We start from the raw sequence: 13,262 nt of genomic DNA on the forward strand, positions 1-13,262 counted from the left end.
TTACAAACAGATTTATACTTTCTGCTTACAGTACCCAGCATGCAGTTTGAGAAGTTGGCGTATACTGTGAAGGAGAAAGATGGCGTTCTGCACATTCCTATTTTTAGGACGGGAGATCTTAGCTACAAGTCGTCTGTCCGCTGTTTCACACGCACAATGTCCGCTATGGTGATGGATGACTTTGAAGAGAGGAGAAATGCAGATGACTCGCGAATCACTTTTAAAAAAGGAGAGAAGGTACTGTTTCTTTAGTGTTTCTCCCCATTACGAAATTACATATAATCTTATAATGCTCCAACTAAAGGAATGCTTGTTTTTGTAGGGCTTCTTTACAAGAGTGTTTTAATGAAATGTTAAACCTCAAACTTCTGATTGACAGGTGAAGAATTGTACTGTATTAATTCAAGACGACTCAGTATTTGAACCTGAAGAGGAATTCCAGGTCCATCTTGGCAGCCCACAAGGTGACCATTGGATTGGAGCAATGATTGGAGTCAGTGACATTGTAACTGTGACCATTACAAATGAAGAAGATGGTGAGTAGTTTTAAACAAAACCTCTAAAAAGAATGTGGAATGAATGTATGGCTTTTACAACTACATTACAAGGTCATGGGTCCATAATGTAGCTTGAATGCATTTTCTGCCAATTCCAAATGTAGAACGCTCTAAAGTGTTGTCCTTCTTTTCAGCACCTACGATAGAGTTTGAGCAAGCCTCGTACCAAGTTCGAGAGCCCCCTGGCCCAGATGGAATCGAAGTTTTAAATATCAAGGTCATTCGTAAAGGAGACCTTGACCGCACCTCCAAGATCCGATGCAGCACAAGGGATGGATCTGCTCAGTCTGGTGTGGACTATAACCCCAAGAGTCGAGTACTCAAGTTCAGCCCTGGTAAGTCATCAGCCTCACTTCAGTTTTTTTTACTTTTTTAAAGTATACATTATAATTCTATTATAATGATTTCCTCATTTATGACAGGTGTGGACCACATCCTCTTTAAGGTGGAAATCCTTTCCAATGAGGATAGAGAGTGGCACGAGTCCTTCTCGCTGGTCCTTGGTCCGGACGACCCCGTTGAAGCAGTGATTGGAGAGATCACCATGGCAACAGTGACCATCCTAGATCAGGAAGCGGCAGGAAGTCTCATCCTTCCAGCTCCACCTATTGTGAGCGACGTACAGTATAATGGGATATTTAGATTTGGTATATTAAAGTCTGAATGCTTTGCTTTTTTTTGTTAAAAAACATATCAAGCTTTTTCTATATCCTAAATCCTAAAATAGAAAGATAATAGAGGCTTTGTTTTCCTCACAGGTGGTGTCTCTGTCAGACTATGACTACGTCCAGGAGGTCACTAAAGAGGGCAATAAGAAGTCTCCATCTCCTGGATATCCTTTGGTGTGTGTGACTCCTTGCGACCCGCATTACCCCAAATATTCAGTCATGAAAGGACGCTGTGAGGAGGCAGGCATCAACCGGACCTCCATCCACTTCAGCTGGGAGGTTGCAACACCCACAGACACCAATGGAGCCCGTTCGCCCTTTGAGACAGTGACCGATAACACACCTTACACCAAAGTCAATCATATGGTCAGTCTGTTTCTATTAGCCTCAATTACTCTGTTATCATCTGTAAAACTATCAGATGTTGCTAGCATGCATATTAATATAGCCATTAAATAAACCCTACCATATAGAAACCATGTTGTTTTTTAAAAATTAAATGTATAGCAGGCATGTTAATGCAGAAATTGTATTCCAAGTCAAGTTAACTTTCTTATTACACAAAATAAAAATTGCCTTTAGAAAGTTGAGGTTATTAATCATATTGGGCCAGTTTTTATGATACTTTATGAAGCTTTTTAGTTTTTTTAATCATTCATTGTAATTCCGTGAGAAATCTTCCCTTTGTCTTCCATTAAAGAAGTAGTCATATGGGTGATATTTTTGGGTGACCTATTACTTTAATATGTAATGTAATTTAAAAGCATTTCTCTGTAGCTGTCACTTCCGTCTCTGTGTCCCTGGTCTTACGTACATGTTATTTCTCTCCAGGTCCTGGACGGTATCTATTTTAGCAGACGTTTCCATGTGCGTTGTGTAGCGCAGGCCAGAGATAAAGCCGGGCACTTGGGGACTCCCCTAAGGAGCAACATTGTTGTCATCGGCACTGAAGGCGCAATATGTCACACCCCAGTTACCACGGGAACCGGTCGCGGCTTCCAGGCTCAGTCCTTTATTGCCACCCTGAAGTACCTAGATGTGAAACACAAAGAGCATCCAAACAGGTCAGAAAAGACTTACTTAGCCTTTGGGCAAAGCAACATCAATGCATATTAGTTTGTTAAAGAAATTGTTCATAGATGTCCAAAGCAAGTTTTTTTTTTAAATAATAAGCAAGTTTTTTTCGGTGTGTTTAGGATCCATATCTCAGTACAAATCCCTCATCAGGATGGAATGCTTCCCTTAGTGTCCACCATGCCTTTGCACAACTTACATTTCCTCCTGTCTGAGTCCATTTACAGACAGCAACATGTCTGTTCCAACCTGGTCACACTTAAAGACCTGCATGGTATCTCTGGTAAGAAACACCCGACATACAGTAAGAGCAAACAAAAAATCTACTTCTAATTAAATATTTTGTGATTGTCTACAACCCAATGTTTAAATAGGGCATCGATATCACGCATAAATTTGTCAATTTAAATAAAATTTTCTTTAGCGTGTCTGTTACATCACACAGTACATTTCTCACTCATATTTCCCCCAGAAACCGGCTTCTTGGATGATGTGTCATATGACAGCATATCCCTCGGTCCGGGGTACGACCGTCCGTACCAATTCAACCCCAATGTCCGAGAACCCAAATCCATCCAGTTATACAAGCATCTCAATCTGAAAAACTGCATATGGACATTTGATGCTTATTATGACATGACAGAGCTGATCGATGTGTGCGGAGGATCAGTCACCGCTGACTTTCAGGTTTGCATCCACCTGCCACTTAATTTGCATCTTATTTCAATATGTATACAAATGAGTATACGGTTAATATTATATCACAATACATTATTAATACTATACTACATTCTATTTGGTTATTTACCTCCGTCTTTACAATACATCAACCTTTTCGCACCTATTCATTTTTGCAGGTCAGAGACTCGGCTCAGTCGTTCCTGACAGTGCAGGTGCCGCTCTTTGTATCCTACATCTATGTCACGGCTCCCCGCGGATGGGCCTCCCTGGAGCACCACACAGAGATGGAGTTCTCTTTCTTTTATGACACAGTCCTATGGAGAACAGGTACCTACATGGCGTTATCAACAACGTTCATGTGACATCCCCAAACCGCTGTAGACTGTGTTTATTTTGTTTCTGATGTTGATCGTATGCATATGATTGTCTGCAGGCATTCAGACAGACAGCGTTCTGTCGGCTAGATTACAGATCATTCGCATCTTCATTCGGGATGATGGGCGCCTTGTGATCGAGTTCAAAACCCATGCCAAGTTCAGAGGTGCATCCTTTTTTTTTATTTGGTGTGTCCTATTTGATTGTATTGGTAACCTTTTGTTGATCAGTGCAGTTTTGTATTCTGAAGCCTTTCTCTCCATGCAAGGACACTACAAGTTTTGCTGATTGATTAAATGAATGTTTTCAAACGTTTATCTCTAGGCCAGTTTGTCCCTGAACATCACACGCTCCCTGGACAGAAGTCTCATCTGATGGCCCCAGATCACTTGGGAGGCATCGAGTTTGACCTGCAGCTGGTATGGAGCGCACAGTCATTCGATTCCCCGTATCAGCTCTGGAGAGCCACAAGCTCCTACAGCAGGTATATAAGTTTAATGAAGTCTAATGCCGGCAAATCAGAAAAGTGTATGGAACATCATGTGACGGACTTTGTGTGTGGTTTTCGTTGTGGTCCAGGAAAGACTACTCTGGGGAGTACACAGTCTTCCTCATTCCGTGCACGGTGCAGCCTACCCAGGCATGGATTGACTCTGGGGACAAGCCTCTTTCCTGCACAGCTCATGCACCAGAGAAGTATGTCACCATGGTGCTTTTCCATTGATAAGTCCCAGAGTACACTTAAAAAAACAGGTTTGATGTACTTCCAACATGTTAGGTGTTTTTTAAAAGTCGGCTTCGTACTGTACTGTAGCCATATTGCCTGCTGGGATACCTTATTTTCGCCAAGTTTAAAGGCAGCACGTCATGTATTCTTTTGCATATAAAGCAATCCTAAAATGTATTGCAACAAGCAAAATGTGCAAATTATAGCATGTCGAACACCAAAAAAGTTTTTTATTGAACTTCAAAAGTATCAATAATATTATTTAAACAATTCAAACTGGCCATTTTGGCTAAAGATTGTGTTAACTATGTTTGTATGAACATTGCGTCTCACCTTGTCTTCTGAGCCCCCGGGTTGCCAGGTCTTCGGACATAATTGAGCTATTTTTAACTCTTTCTTTGGTTTGTTGTTATTGTAAAAGTGGATAGATTTTGTTCATCAGCTGCCATTATTATTGAACGTTTAAAGGACAGTTCATCCTAAAATTTCTGTGTGCAATAAGTTGTTCCAAATTTATATAAATGACTTTGTTCCGATGAACACAGAGGAAGATATTTTGAAGAAGGCTTGTAAACAAACAGTTCTTGGCCACAATTTACTATCATAGTAGGTAAATATGACAATGGAAGTCAAAAGTGTCCCAGAACAGATGGCTTTTCGTTCTTCTTTTATGTTCAACAGAACAAAGAAATTTATTGAGCAATTGTTCCTACTCGGTAGTCAATGGTGGCTAAAAACTTTTTGGTTAGAAGTATTCTTCCAAATTGCTTTCTCTGTGTTCATCAGAACAATTAAATCTATTCAGATTGGGAACAACTTGAGGGCGAGTAAATAATAACTGTTCCTTTAAGTTAAGTGTGTTTATGTTAACCATATAGTGACTGTAAAATATGTATTTTAGATATCGGAGTGACGTATTTTGAGTTTTGGTATTTGGGCTGCGGGTTTCGGAAGGTCATTGGGTTGGTTTTGTTACGCAGATCTGGCAACCCTGCTGAACGTTTCTACTTTGTGTGTATATAGGATAGTCTGCAATCCAACAGGCAGCTAGGTTTTGAGACAGACAATACAGCATTATCATCCACTTTTAATAGACTTGTTTTACAGGTTTCATACTGTTTGTTAGTCATAGACTGCACTCTACAACTTGCAAAGGCTTGTAAGTTACTTTCTTTCGACAGATTCCTGTTGCCCATTGCCTTTCAACAAACCAACCGCCCAGTTCCTGTAGTCTACTCACTGAATACTGAATTCCAGCTCTGTAATAATGAGAAAGTCTTGCTAATGGATCCTGCTATTGCGGAGATGTCCGTAGCTGAGATGGACTATAAAGGAGCCTTCTCTATGGGTAACGCTAGATGAAATAAATATACAATTTTTTATAGCCGCCATTGTGCTCCATTCATTCATTTTGTGTTATTACACAGGTCAAACACTCTATGGAAGAGTACTGTGGAACCCCGACCAGAACTTAAATTCGGCATATAAACTGCAGCTGGAGAAAGTGTATCTATGCACAGGGCGGGACGGCTACGTGCCCTTCTTCGACCCCACGGGAACCCTGTACAATGAAGGCCCTCAGTACGGCTGCATTCAACCAAACAAGCACCTCAAACACAGATTCCTGCTTCTGGTAGGTATCTGTTGTAAAATCTGGACCCGTTCAGCTGGTCTGGATCAGTTCAACTGGTCTGACTAGACTCTTGGCGTGGTCGTGTTTAACTGATCGTTTGAAATGCCGTTGTGGATGGAAATTTTTAGGGAGTGTTTTGAAGATTAAACTGTTTTGTATGGCTGAGTTCTGTCTATACTGGTTAGGCTGTTTGACAGAAAAGTTCTGGAAGAGACCACTACAAGTTTGCCTTTAATCAGCATTTCTATGTGTTACAGACATTGCATACCAGTGTCTGTGGAATTCTGACAAAAGTAAACCTTAAAGGCACCCTGCAGCTTTCGAGACGCGTGAAAGTTGTGATTCAGGGTTAAATCAGGGTTAGGTCATCAATTAATGTTTTTTTCCCTTAATTCTTTCAAAATACATATAAATAAATAAATGAGTGCTGTTTTGTTTAAAAAGAATATAGACTTCAATATTTGAGGTCAGGAAACATTGCATCTTTTTGTTATTTTGACCAGTCTTTTCAGTTAAAAGTAACAAATGCAAATAGAAGTAGAGATTTTTTTTTCACAGAGTGAAAAAGTTCACAGAATGAAAGAAAACGTATTTTACTTAAATACATACCCATAAATAGTAAATTAAAAAAATAATAATAATAGTTTATGTCGGAGCCGATGGCCTCGTGGGCAGTGCTCTGACATGTGGCGCACTCATGCATTGGTCAACCTCCATGAGTTCACGTCCAGACTCGAAGTCCTTTCCCGACCCCACCCCTTCTCTTTCCCACTTCGCTTCCTGTCCTAGTCATTTTGTAGCGGCCTCTTCATTTTTCCAGAGCTTAATGTAAAAAAGTCAAATGAATTAGCAACTTTTAAAAATGAATTAAATGAAATCTAAATTTACCACATAGGACCGGAAGCAGCCTGATGTTTGTGATCGCTATTTTCACGACGTTCCCTTTGAGGCCAACTTTGCATCTGATATTCCCGACCTCCAGTCTTTGTCTGCGATGCCAGGTGTGGATGGCTTCACAATGAAGGTCGATGCTCTTTATAAGGTCAGTAGCGCATTCGCCCAACCAAGCTGAACAACAGCCCTTCTCTTTAACACAAACTCAAATTCCTGGCAAATGTCCACCCTTCAGGGAAATGGCTTGATATGCTTGCTTAGGAAAAGATGCCAGGTTAACTGTCAGCCATGACCATAGGGAACTTGGCTAAAGGATGACATCAATTTTATTCGATTTATAAATAAAAGTCCCTTTAGCGTTTTTGGTACATGATTGTATTTACTCTTTTTAGGTTGAGGCAGGGCACCAGTGGTACCTCCAGGTGATCTATGTTATCGGACCCGAGTCCATATCCGCTCCCAGAATTCAACGCTCTGTGACCCATGAGCTGAAGCGAAGTCGCAGAGATCTTGTAGATCGTTCAGGTCGCCTAACGCTGGATGAATCCCTAATCTACGACAATGAAGGTGACCAAATAAAGAACGGCACCAACATGAAGAGTTTAAAGCTTGAGGTGGAACCACCGGGCACCTTCAACCACCAGATGGGAGGATCCATCGGGGGTGGCGTGGCTGCCATCGTCCTACTTTTTCTGTTTCTTCTAGCTTTCTGCCTCGTGGTGAGGAAGTGTCGGAGGGTTGTCAAAAAGAGGCCTTCAAAGGCGGTTGAGGATTATCCTTTAAACACCAAAGTAGAAGTTTGTATTGAACGACTGGAGAAGAACCTCAACAGCAAGCACTGCTCTGTGAGGAACGTCAACCTGCTCAACAAGAATCCAGAGACTTACAAAGTCAACAGTGTGAAAGTTAAACAAGTCAATCTGGAGGTCAAACTCCACAACAACCTGAACGATGGCACTGAAGTCTGACCATCTATAGTATTTAATGACAAAAAAAAACATTTTCTAATAATATTTGTGATAATGATGTTGTTAATGTATTTTTGTATGACCCTGAGTGAAAAAGGGAAAGTATGCTTGCCAGCTATGCAGTGTAAATCATTTCACAACTGAGCTACCTCAAAAAGAAACACAAAACAACACAAAACAGTGTCTTAAAATCTTGTTTTCAGTCTGTGAGTTTCTGAGTTAAAAATCATTGTTCTATATGAGCATCAAAACAGCAAGCGGTAGCTCAGCCTCTCTTTTTGACTTGAAATGAATAGAGAGTTTGTATCACTGCACCTGCTATTCTATCATGCCAGTAAAACACACATGAAAGTATTAAAGGAAGGACGTGTGCCAATGCTTAAGACCGGGTGAGTGATGTAAATACTGTATGTTTCTTAAGTGCAATTACCTGATGACATGGTCATCCCTGTATTTTGATCTGGGTTTTGACACTCTGCCTCATTGTGACATTTACTTTAAACTTGATCACCGGTGTGCCATACTGTCAAGAGCGATTTATTTAATTCCAAATCTGAATAGACTGCCCAAAGTGATGCATTTCTTTAGTTTGTATCACTACATGCTTGAGATCATCAGCTGACAAGAAACCAAGTGTTTTGATTAAATGTATTATAACGGATAACCACTAGAGATGAACTGCCAGTCTGGTCACAACACTAATCTGCTGTGGCAACTAATGCTGTGTAACACTGGACATGACTGATGTATGTACGAATATACCCAAACACTACCAAAACTGTTATTGAACTGTCAGATTGCACATTAATAATGTTCACTAGCTATTTCGATATTGTGTCATGAGATTATCCACTTCATGTTATCTTGCATTATTTAGTCTTGTATTAATGTCACATCATGTATTAATTAAGATATATCTCTTTTTTTATTGGTTCTATATTTTTTTACAGTAGTTCTGTAATGTTGCCATATTACAGTATTATTACATATGATATGTTGGTGATGTGATCACAAAGATCTTTTAACCTCACCCAGGAGTTTTACAGCACCGAGTGTAGGGTAGGAAATATTACGATTATCATTTCATAGTCAGTCATTTCGTTTTTTTCCCATCCATCTCTGTCTTTATCCATTACCCCCTCCCTTCCTCGCTTTAAAATAAGTTCGGTTTTTATCAATTACTATAGAGTGCCTATGGACGGACGATTTGGAGATAAACGGTTTGGTGCTATCATATATGGTGACATAATGAACTGTATTTGTGCCTTTTTAGCAATAAAATAAAAAAATCAACCCATTAGTTGTATGTGATCTATTGTGGTCAAATCTATGTTCAAAACATTAATTAATATATGTTTGTTTAATAACCTAAATTAATTTATCATCACCTTTGTTAAAGTGAAAACAATTTAAGGGAATAGTTAGTGACAATAATATTACGCCATTGGTGGGTTTTGGATGATTTTGGGCGAGGACATTGTCTTGAAGTCTTGAACAGCTACAGAGAATAGCAGCAAAACAAAAGTGCAAGTTTCTTTTAGTTTGAAATAGTAAATTCATAGCACCTCTGCATGTGGATGTTTAAAAAGGGAGAGGCTGTGAAAGAATGTATGTCTATTGTGAAAATGACACCACCTTACACGCCCCAGATAAGCTCAGATGAGTTGAAGGTAAACCGGAGACAGAGCTGCGTCCAATTTTGCATCACAAGGTAAGCGCAAAGAAAATAAAAACAATACACAGTCTGTTAACATTGGCTTAGTTAACATATATGCGTTAGTACAGGCTACTTGGTAAACTGAGAAATACAAGCTTGCAGATTGTGAAAGTTAAAAAGGTATGCTATTAACATGAACGTTAGTCTCAGTCAGTCAAAATAATAAAACAATATCTGTTAGGTGATGTTTGATAAATATCTTTAAACTTAAAAGTTGGAATGAAAACATTTACAAAACAATTACAAAAAGGCTAAGAACAGGTAAAGAAACTACTGTGCCTCCATGTTTGCAAACACTGTGTCACTCACTGTATGAGAAAAGTGTCTTTGTACTTGTACATTGTAGACTTCCATCTACCAAAAATGGCACACGTGTGGGTAAGTGAAATATAAGACCTGTTCATTTGTGTATTGTTTAGAATAATTTTTTTCATTGTTCGAAATACTTTGTATTTACTTAATATTGCAGGATGATCTCGAAAGCATGCTGAAAGCTCCCTATCCCCCAGTAAATAACTTTTTTTTGTATCATTTCATACTTCATATATACATTTTCCAGCAGAATTTACACATGACTCTTTTGTTAATTGTTCAGGTGGAGAAAGGGACTATTAAACCACATGTTAACTTTAAAGTTAATGAAGATGTTGAGGCTCTGTGCAAAGCAATTCAAGGCTTCGGTATGTAACATTCAGATGAGTCGGCGTGTTGTATGTGCATTTATGATCTGTTATGAAATCTAATGTTTATGTTGTAATATTTTATAGAGTAAAATATGACTGTTTAATATTTAATCAAGCATAATTGATCATTTTTAATCATCAGGTACAGACGAGAAGATCGTGATAGACATACTGACCCACAGAAGTAGCAGTCAAAAACAGGCCATTTCTAGAGCATATGAAGAAAAGTCAAAACGGGTAAAATCTTTCTAATACCTGTAATAAATTAAATAAGTTTGTGTGTGCACCCAGATTAAAAAAAGCGACTTGATTTGTTTTTCTTGGGCAACCGTTTTTGTTGTTTTTTATAGATTCTTGTAAATGACCTGAAGAGCGATACCGGTGGTGACTTTGAAGATGTCCTTGTTAGGCTTGCAACCCTGCCTGCAGTCAATGATGCTAAGGATATAATAAAGGCAACAAAAGTAAGTTATGTTTCTTATTTTCAAATATTTTTTTCAATGACCAAATATTGTAAAATGGAAGCTTTGAAATTCGTATGAGAATGCATATTCCTATGAATATGAATATGTTATATATTTGTTAATACGTACATCAATTTTTATTCCAGGGGGCTGGAACAGACAAGGATATCCTTATAGAAATATTAGCTTCAAGGACAAATAAACAAATCAAGGAGCTGTCTGCAGCTTATGCTGATGGTGAGCTTGATAAGATGATGAAAATAAACCATTTTAAAGAACAACAATTAACTAAGTAAATATTGTTTTGTCTGCTGCCCAACAGAAACAAAGAAAACATTAGTACAGAACCTAAAACATGAAGTTTCAGGGGATTTTGGCAAAGCCATTGTTTCGCTTGCTGAGGTGATTATACGCACTTGTGTAGTATGTCAGTTTACGGTATTGAATGAACTGTAACATATACTGTACACTGTGAACATTTTTTTTACAATTTTCTTTCATTCTTAGGCTGCAAGGGATGAGAGCACCAGTGTGAATGCAAACAAGGCTAAAGAAGATGCACAGGTGAAAAGAACTCATAGCAAAGTTTCTTTCGTAGCCTTACACAAGTAATAAAAGTAATAAACTAATATTTGTTGTTTTCATTAAATTTTACTTCGTCTTTTAGTATAGTTGCTATTCTGAAATTGTATCATTATGAATGTTTCAGTTAAGCTTATGAACAAAAGAATATAGTAACACAAATTCATGATTTAATTTTACAAGTCACAATGCAAATATAAATAGATGTTTACTTTACAATCTGGTGTATGTAGTCGTCATACAACATTTTAACTGTATTTTAATGCGGTTGCACAAATATTTGCTGGCTATATTGATTATTTCTACTTACTGCTACAAATGTGCCTAGGAAATTGGCATAGTAATGTAGATGCATATTAAATATAAATATTAATGGTTTCCTCTATAGGCCCTCTATAATGCAGGAGAGAAGAAGTTTGGAACTGATGAGTCCAAGTTTGTTGAGATCCTCTGCAAGAGGAGCATCCCTCAACTGAGACAAAGTACAAACATAGTAATCTAATAAAATAGGTTCACATTAGAACGTACAACATTTTCCAGGTTACAATAAAACTTGAAATGTCCCGTTGCAGCATTAGTGGAATATAAAAACATCAGTGGCAAGACTCTGCAGAAGAGCATTGAGAAGGAAATGTCTGGAGATATGGAGGAGCTGCTGGTTGCCATCGGTAATTTTTTAATAAACGCAATGAGTGTATTACATTGCAATAAGTGTGACAAATTTTTGGACCCGATTTTTGGAGTTCTAAATGTACATTATTTTTTCTCCCTAGTGAAGTGTATTATGAACACTCCAGCTTACTTTGCTGAAAAACTCCATGATTGCATGAAGGTAAAAATATAAACATATTGCTTGTATAATTGAGTTAATACAAAACTGACATTTATTAAATATAACTACATTTTATATCTACAGGGAATAGGAACACATGAAAGGATTTTGACCAGGATCATGGTCAGCCGTGCAGAAGTTGACATGATGGACATCAAAGCTGAATACAAAAAGCTCTATCAGAGTTCACTCTACAAGCAAATAAGTGTACGTATTCTCCACAGACACATACACTTTCCCCCGAGATTTAGTTTAAGTTCCATTCATTAAGTTGTGTGAAACCTGATCTTCAGGTTTTTATATTAGAAACACAGAACATCAACAAACTAGACATTTAGTTTCTTTTGACACTGTTCTTCATACCTGAAAATGACAGAGAGAGACTCATTTTTAATCTCCGTCACTATTGTCCTCTTTCCTTTGTCCTCTGAAAATAATGTTCACATCTGTGTTGCAACATTTCATGCAAGTGCAACTCATTTATTCATGGTGATAGATGACTTGCTTTAGATTTTGACTCATTGTTTGCTATTTGATGTTATTAAACGTTCCGTTATGATTGTCCCGACGATTATAACTATGGTTGACTTTTCCCTCCTTTATTTTAGTCGGATGTGACTGGAAACTACTGCGACTGCTTGAGGATGATTTGTGGAGAATAGCACAGAAAACTCCTGACTTCAAATATTACACTTTACAAGTCGCTGCAATGTAGTGCTTTATTATTTGTACCCTGTAAACAAATGCATACAATAAGACGCCTTAATTTTTTTCTTGCATACATGGTTTAAGCGAGCAATAGTTTCTAGGGAAATATATATAAAATGTGTTTATGTCCAGGTTACTGTGTGATGGTAAAACCCAAGAAAGTATAAATGAAGGTAATTCTTATTGATTTGTGATAGATTTTAAACTGTTAAGGGTCTTTGTGGTAAATTGACAAGGAAAGACTGGGCAGTAGGCTAATGAAAGGCATTGCTTATTACCAAGCAACATTAGAAAATATTTTTAGACTATCCGGTCATTGTATTTTTTGCAAATTGTAAATGTTTTTGATACAACAGAAATCACAAAAAATTTACACCACGTGCATAAAAATCACTGTAACGTGATTTCTGGGCTACATTTCAAATATCCCACTTCATTGATTTTTATTGGTCTAAATGTCACTTTTTGGTCACTATTTTTCCATGACTGTCTGCCTCAATTACATGTTGCCTATCAAATACCTATCAAGTCCTGATAAAATGTCATGAATAAAATACAAATGTATGAGTGCCTATGTAACAGACGAATGATATGGAGATAAACGTTGTGGTGCTCTCATTTATGGTGACGTAATGAACATGATGCCTGCATTTGTGCCTTTTTAGCAATAAAATGAATAATCCCTCAGTAACATGTGGT

The 13,262-nt window shown here is 38.0% G+C and overlaps 2 protein-coding genes across 3 annotated transcripts in view; both read left to right on the forward strand.

Moving 5' to 3' along the window:
- LOC130419786 (extracellular matrix organizing protein FRAS1-like) overlaps positions 1-8,874 on the forward strand; it is a 77,419-nt gene extending 68,545 nt beyond the window's left edge. For both annotated transcript variants that reach the window (XM_056746757.1, XM_056746758.1), the window contains exons 58-73: positions 32-237; positions 380-536; positions 692-892; positions 980-1,167; positions 1,316-1,591; positions 2,057-2,289; positions 2,422-2,582; positions 2,772-2,986; positions 3,157-3,307; positions 3,414-3,521; positions 3,680-3,839; positions 3,935-4,051; positions 5,264-5,430; positions 5,510-5,715; positions 6,611-6,757; positions 7,002-8,874. In XM_056746757.1, the coding sequence (XP_056602735.1) occupies positions 32-237; positions 380-536; positions 692-892; positions 980-1,167; positions 1,316-1,591; positions 2,057-2,289; positions 2,422-2,582; positions 2,772-2,986; positions 3,157-3,307; positions 3,414-3,521; positions 3,680-3,839; positions 3,935-4,051; positions 5,264-5,430; positions 5,510-5,715; positions 6,611-6,757; positions 7,002-7,577 (3,269 nt within the window). In that variant the 3' untranslated portion in view covers positions 7,578-8,874. The remainder of the gene's footprint in view (positions 1-31; positions 238-379; positions 537-691; positions 893-979; positions 1,168-1,315; positions 1,592-2,056; positions 2,290-2,421; positions 2,583-2,771; positions 2,987-3,156; positions 3,308-3,413; positions 3,522-3,679; positions 3,840-3,934; positions 4,052-5,263; positions 5,431-5,509; positions 5,716-6,610; positions 6,758-7,001) is intronic.
- Positions 8,875-9,206: 332 nt separating this feature from the next.
- LOC130420097 (annexin A3-like) lies at positions 9,207-13,254 on the forward strand. The gene is made up of 14 exons (XM_056747186.1): positions 9,207-9,288; positions 9,641-9,672; positions 9,764-9,802; positions 9,890-9,974; positions 10,120-10,214; positions 10,328-10,441; positions 10,588-10,678; positions 10,764-10,843; positions 10,949-11,005; positions 11,412-11,505; positions 11,596-11,691; positions 11,797-11,855; positions 11,940-12,062; positions 12,464-13,254. Exons 2-14 carry the CDS (start codon positions 9,658-9,660, stop codon positions 12,515-12,517), a joined length of 1,002 nt encoding a protein of 333 aa, XP_056603164.1. The 5' UTR covers positions 9,207-9,288; positions 9,641-9,657; the 3' UTR covers positions 12,518-13,254.
- The last annotated feature ends 8 nt before the right edge of the window (positions 13,255-13,262 follow it).

The sequence above is a fragment of the Triplophysa dalaica genome, chromosome 4 (assembly GCF_015846415.1).
Source record: "Triplophysa dalaica isolate WHDGS20190420 chromosome 4, ASM1584641v1, whole genome shotgun sequence".
Classification (NCBI taxonomy): Eukaryota; Metazoa; Chordata; class Actinopteri; order Cypriniformes; family Nemacheilidae; genus Triplophysa; species Triplophysa dalaica.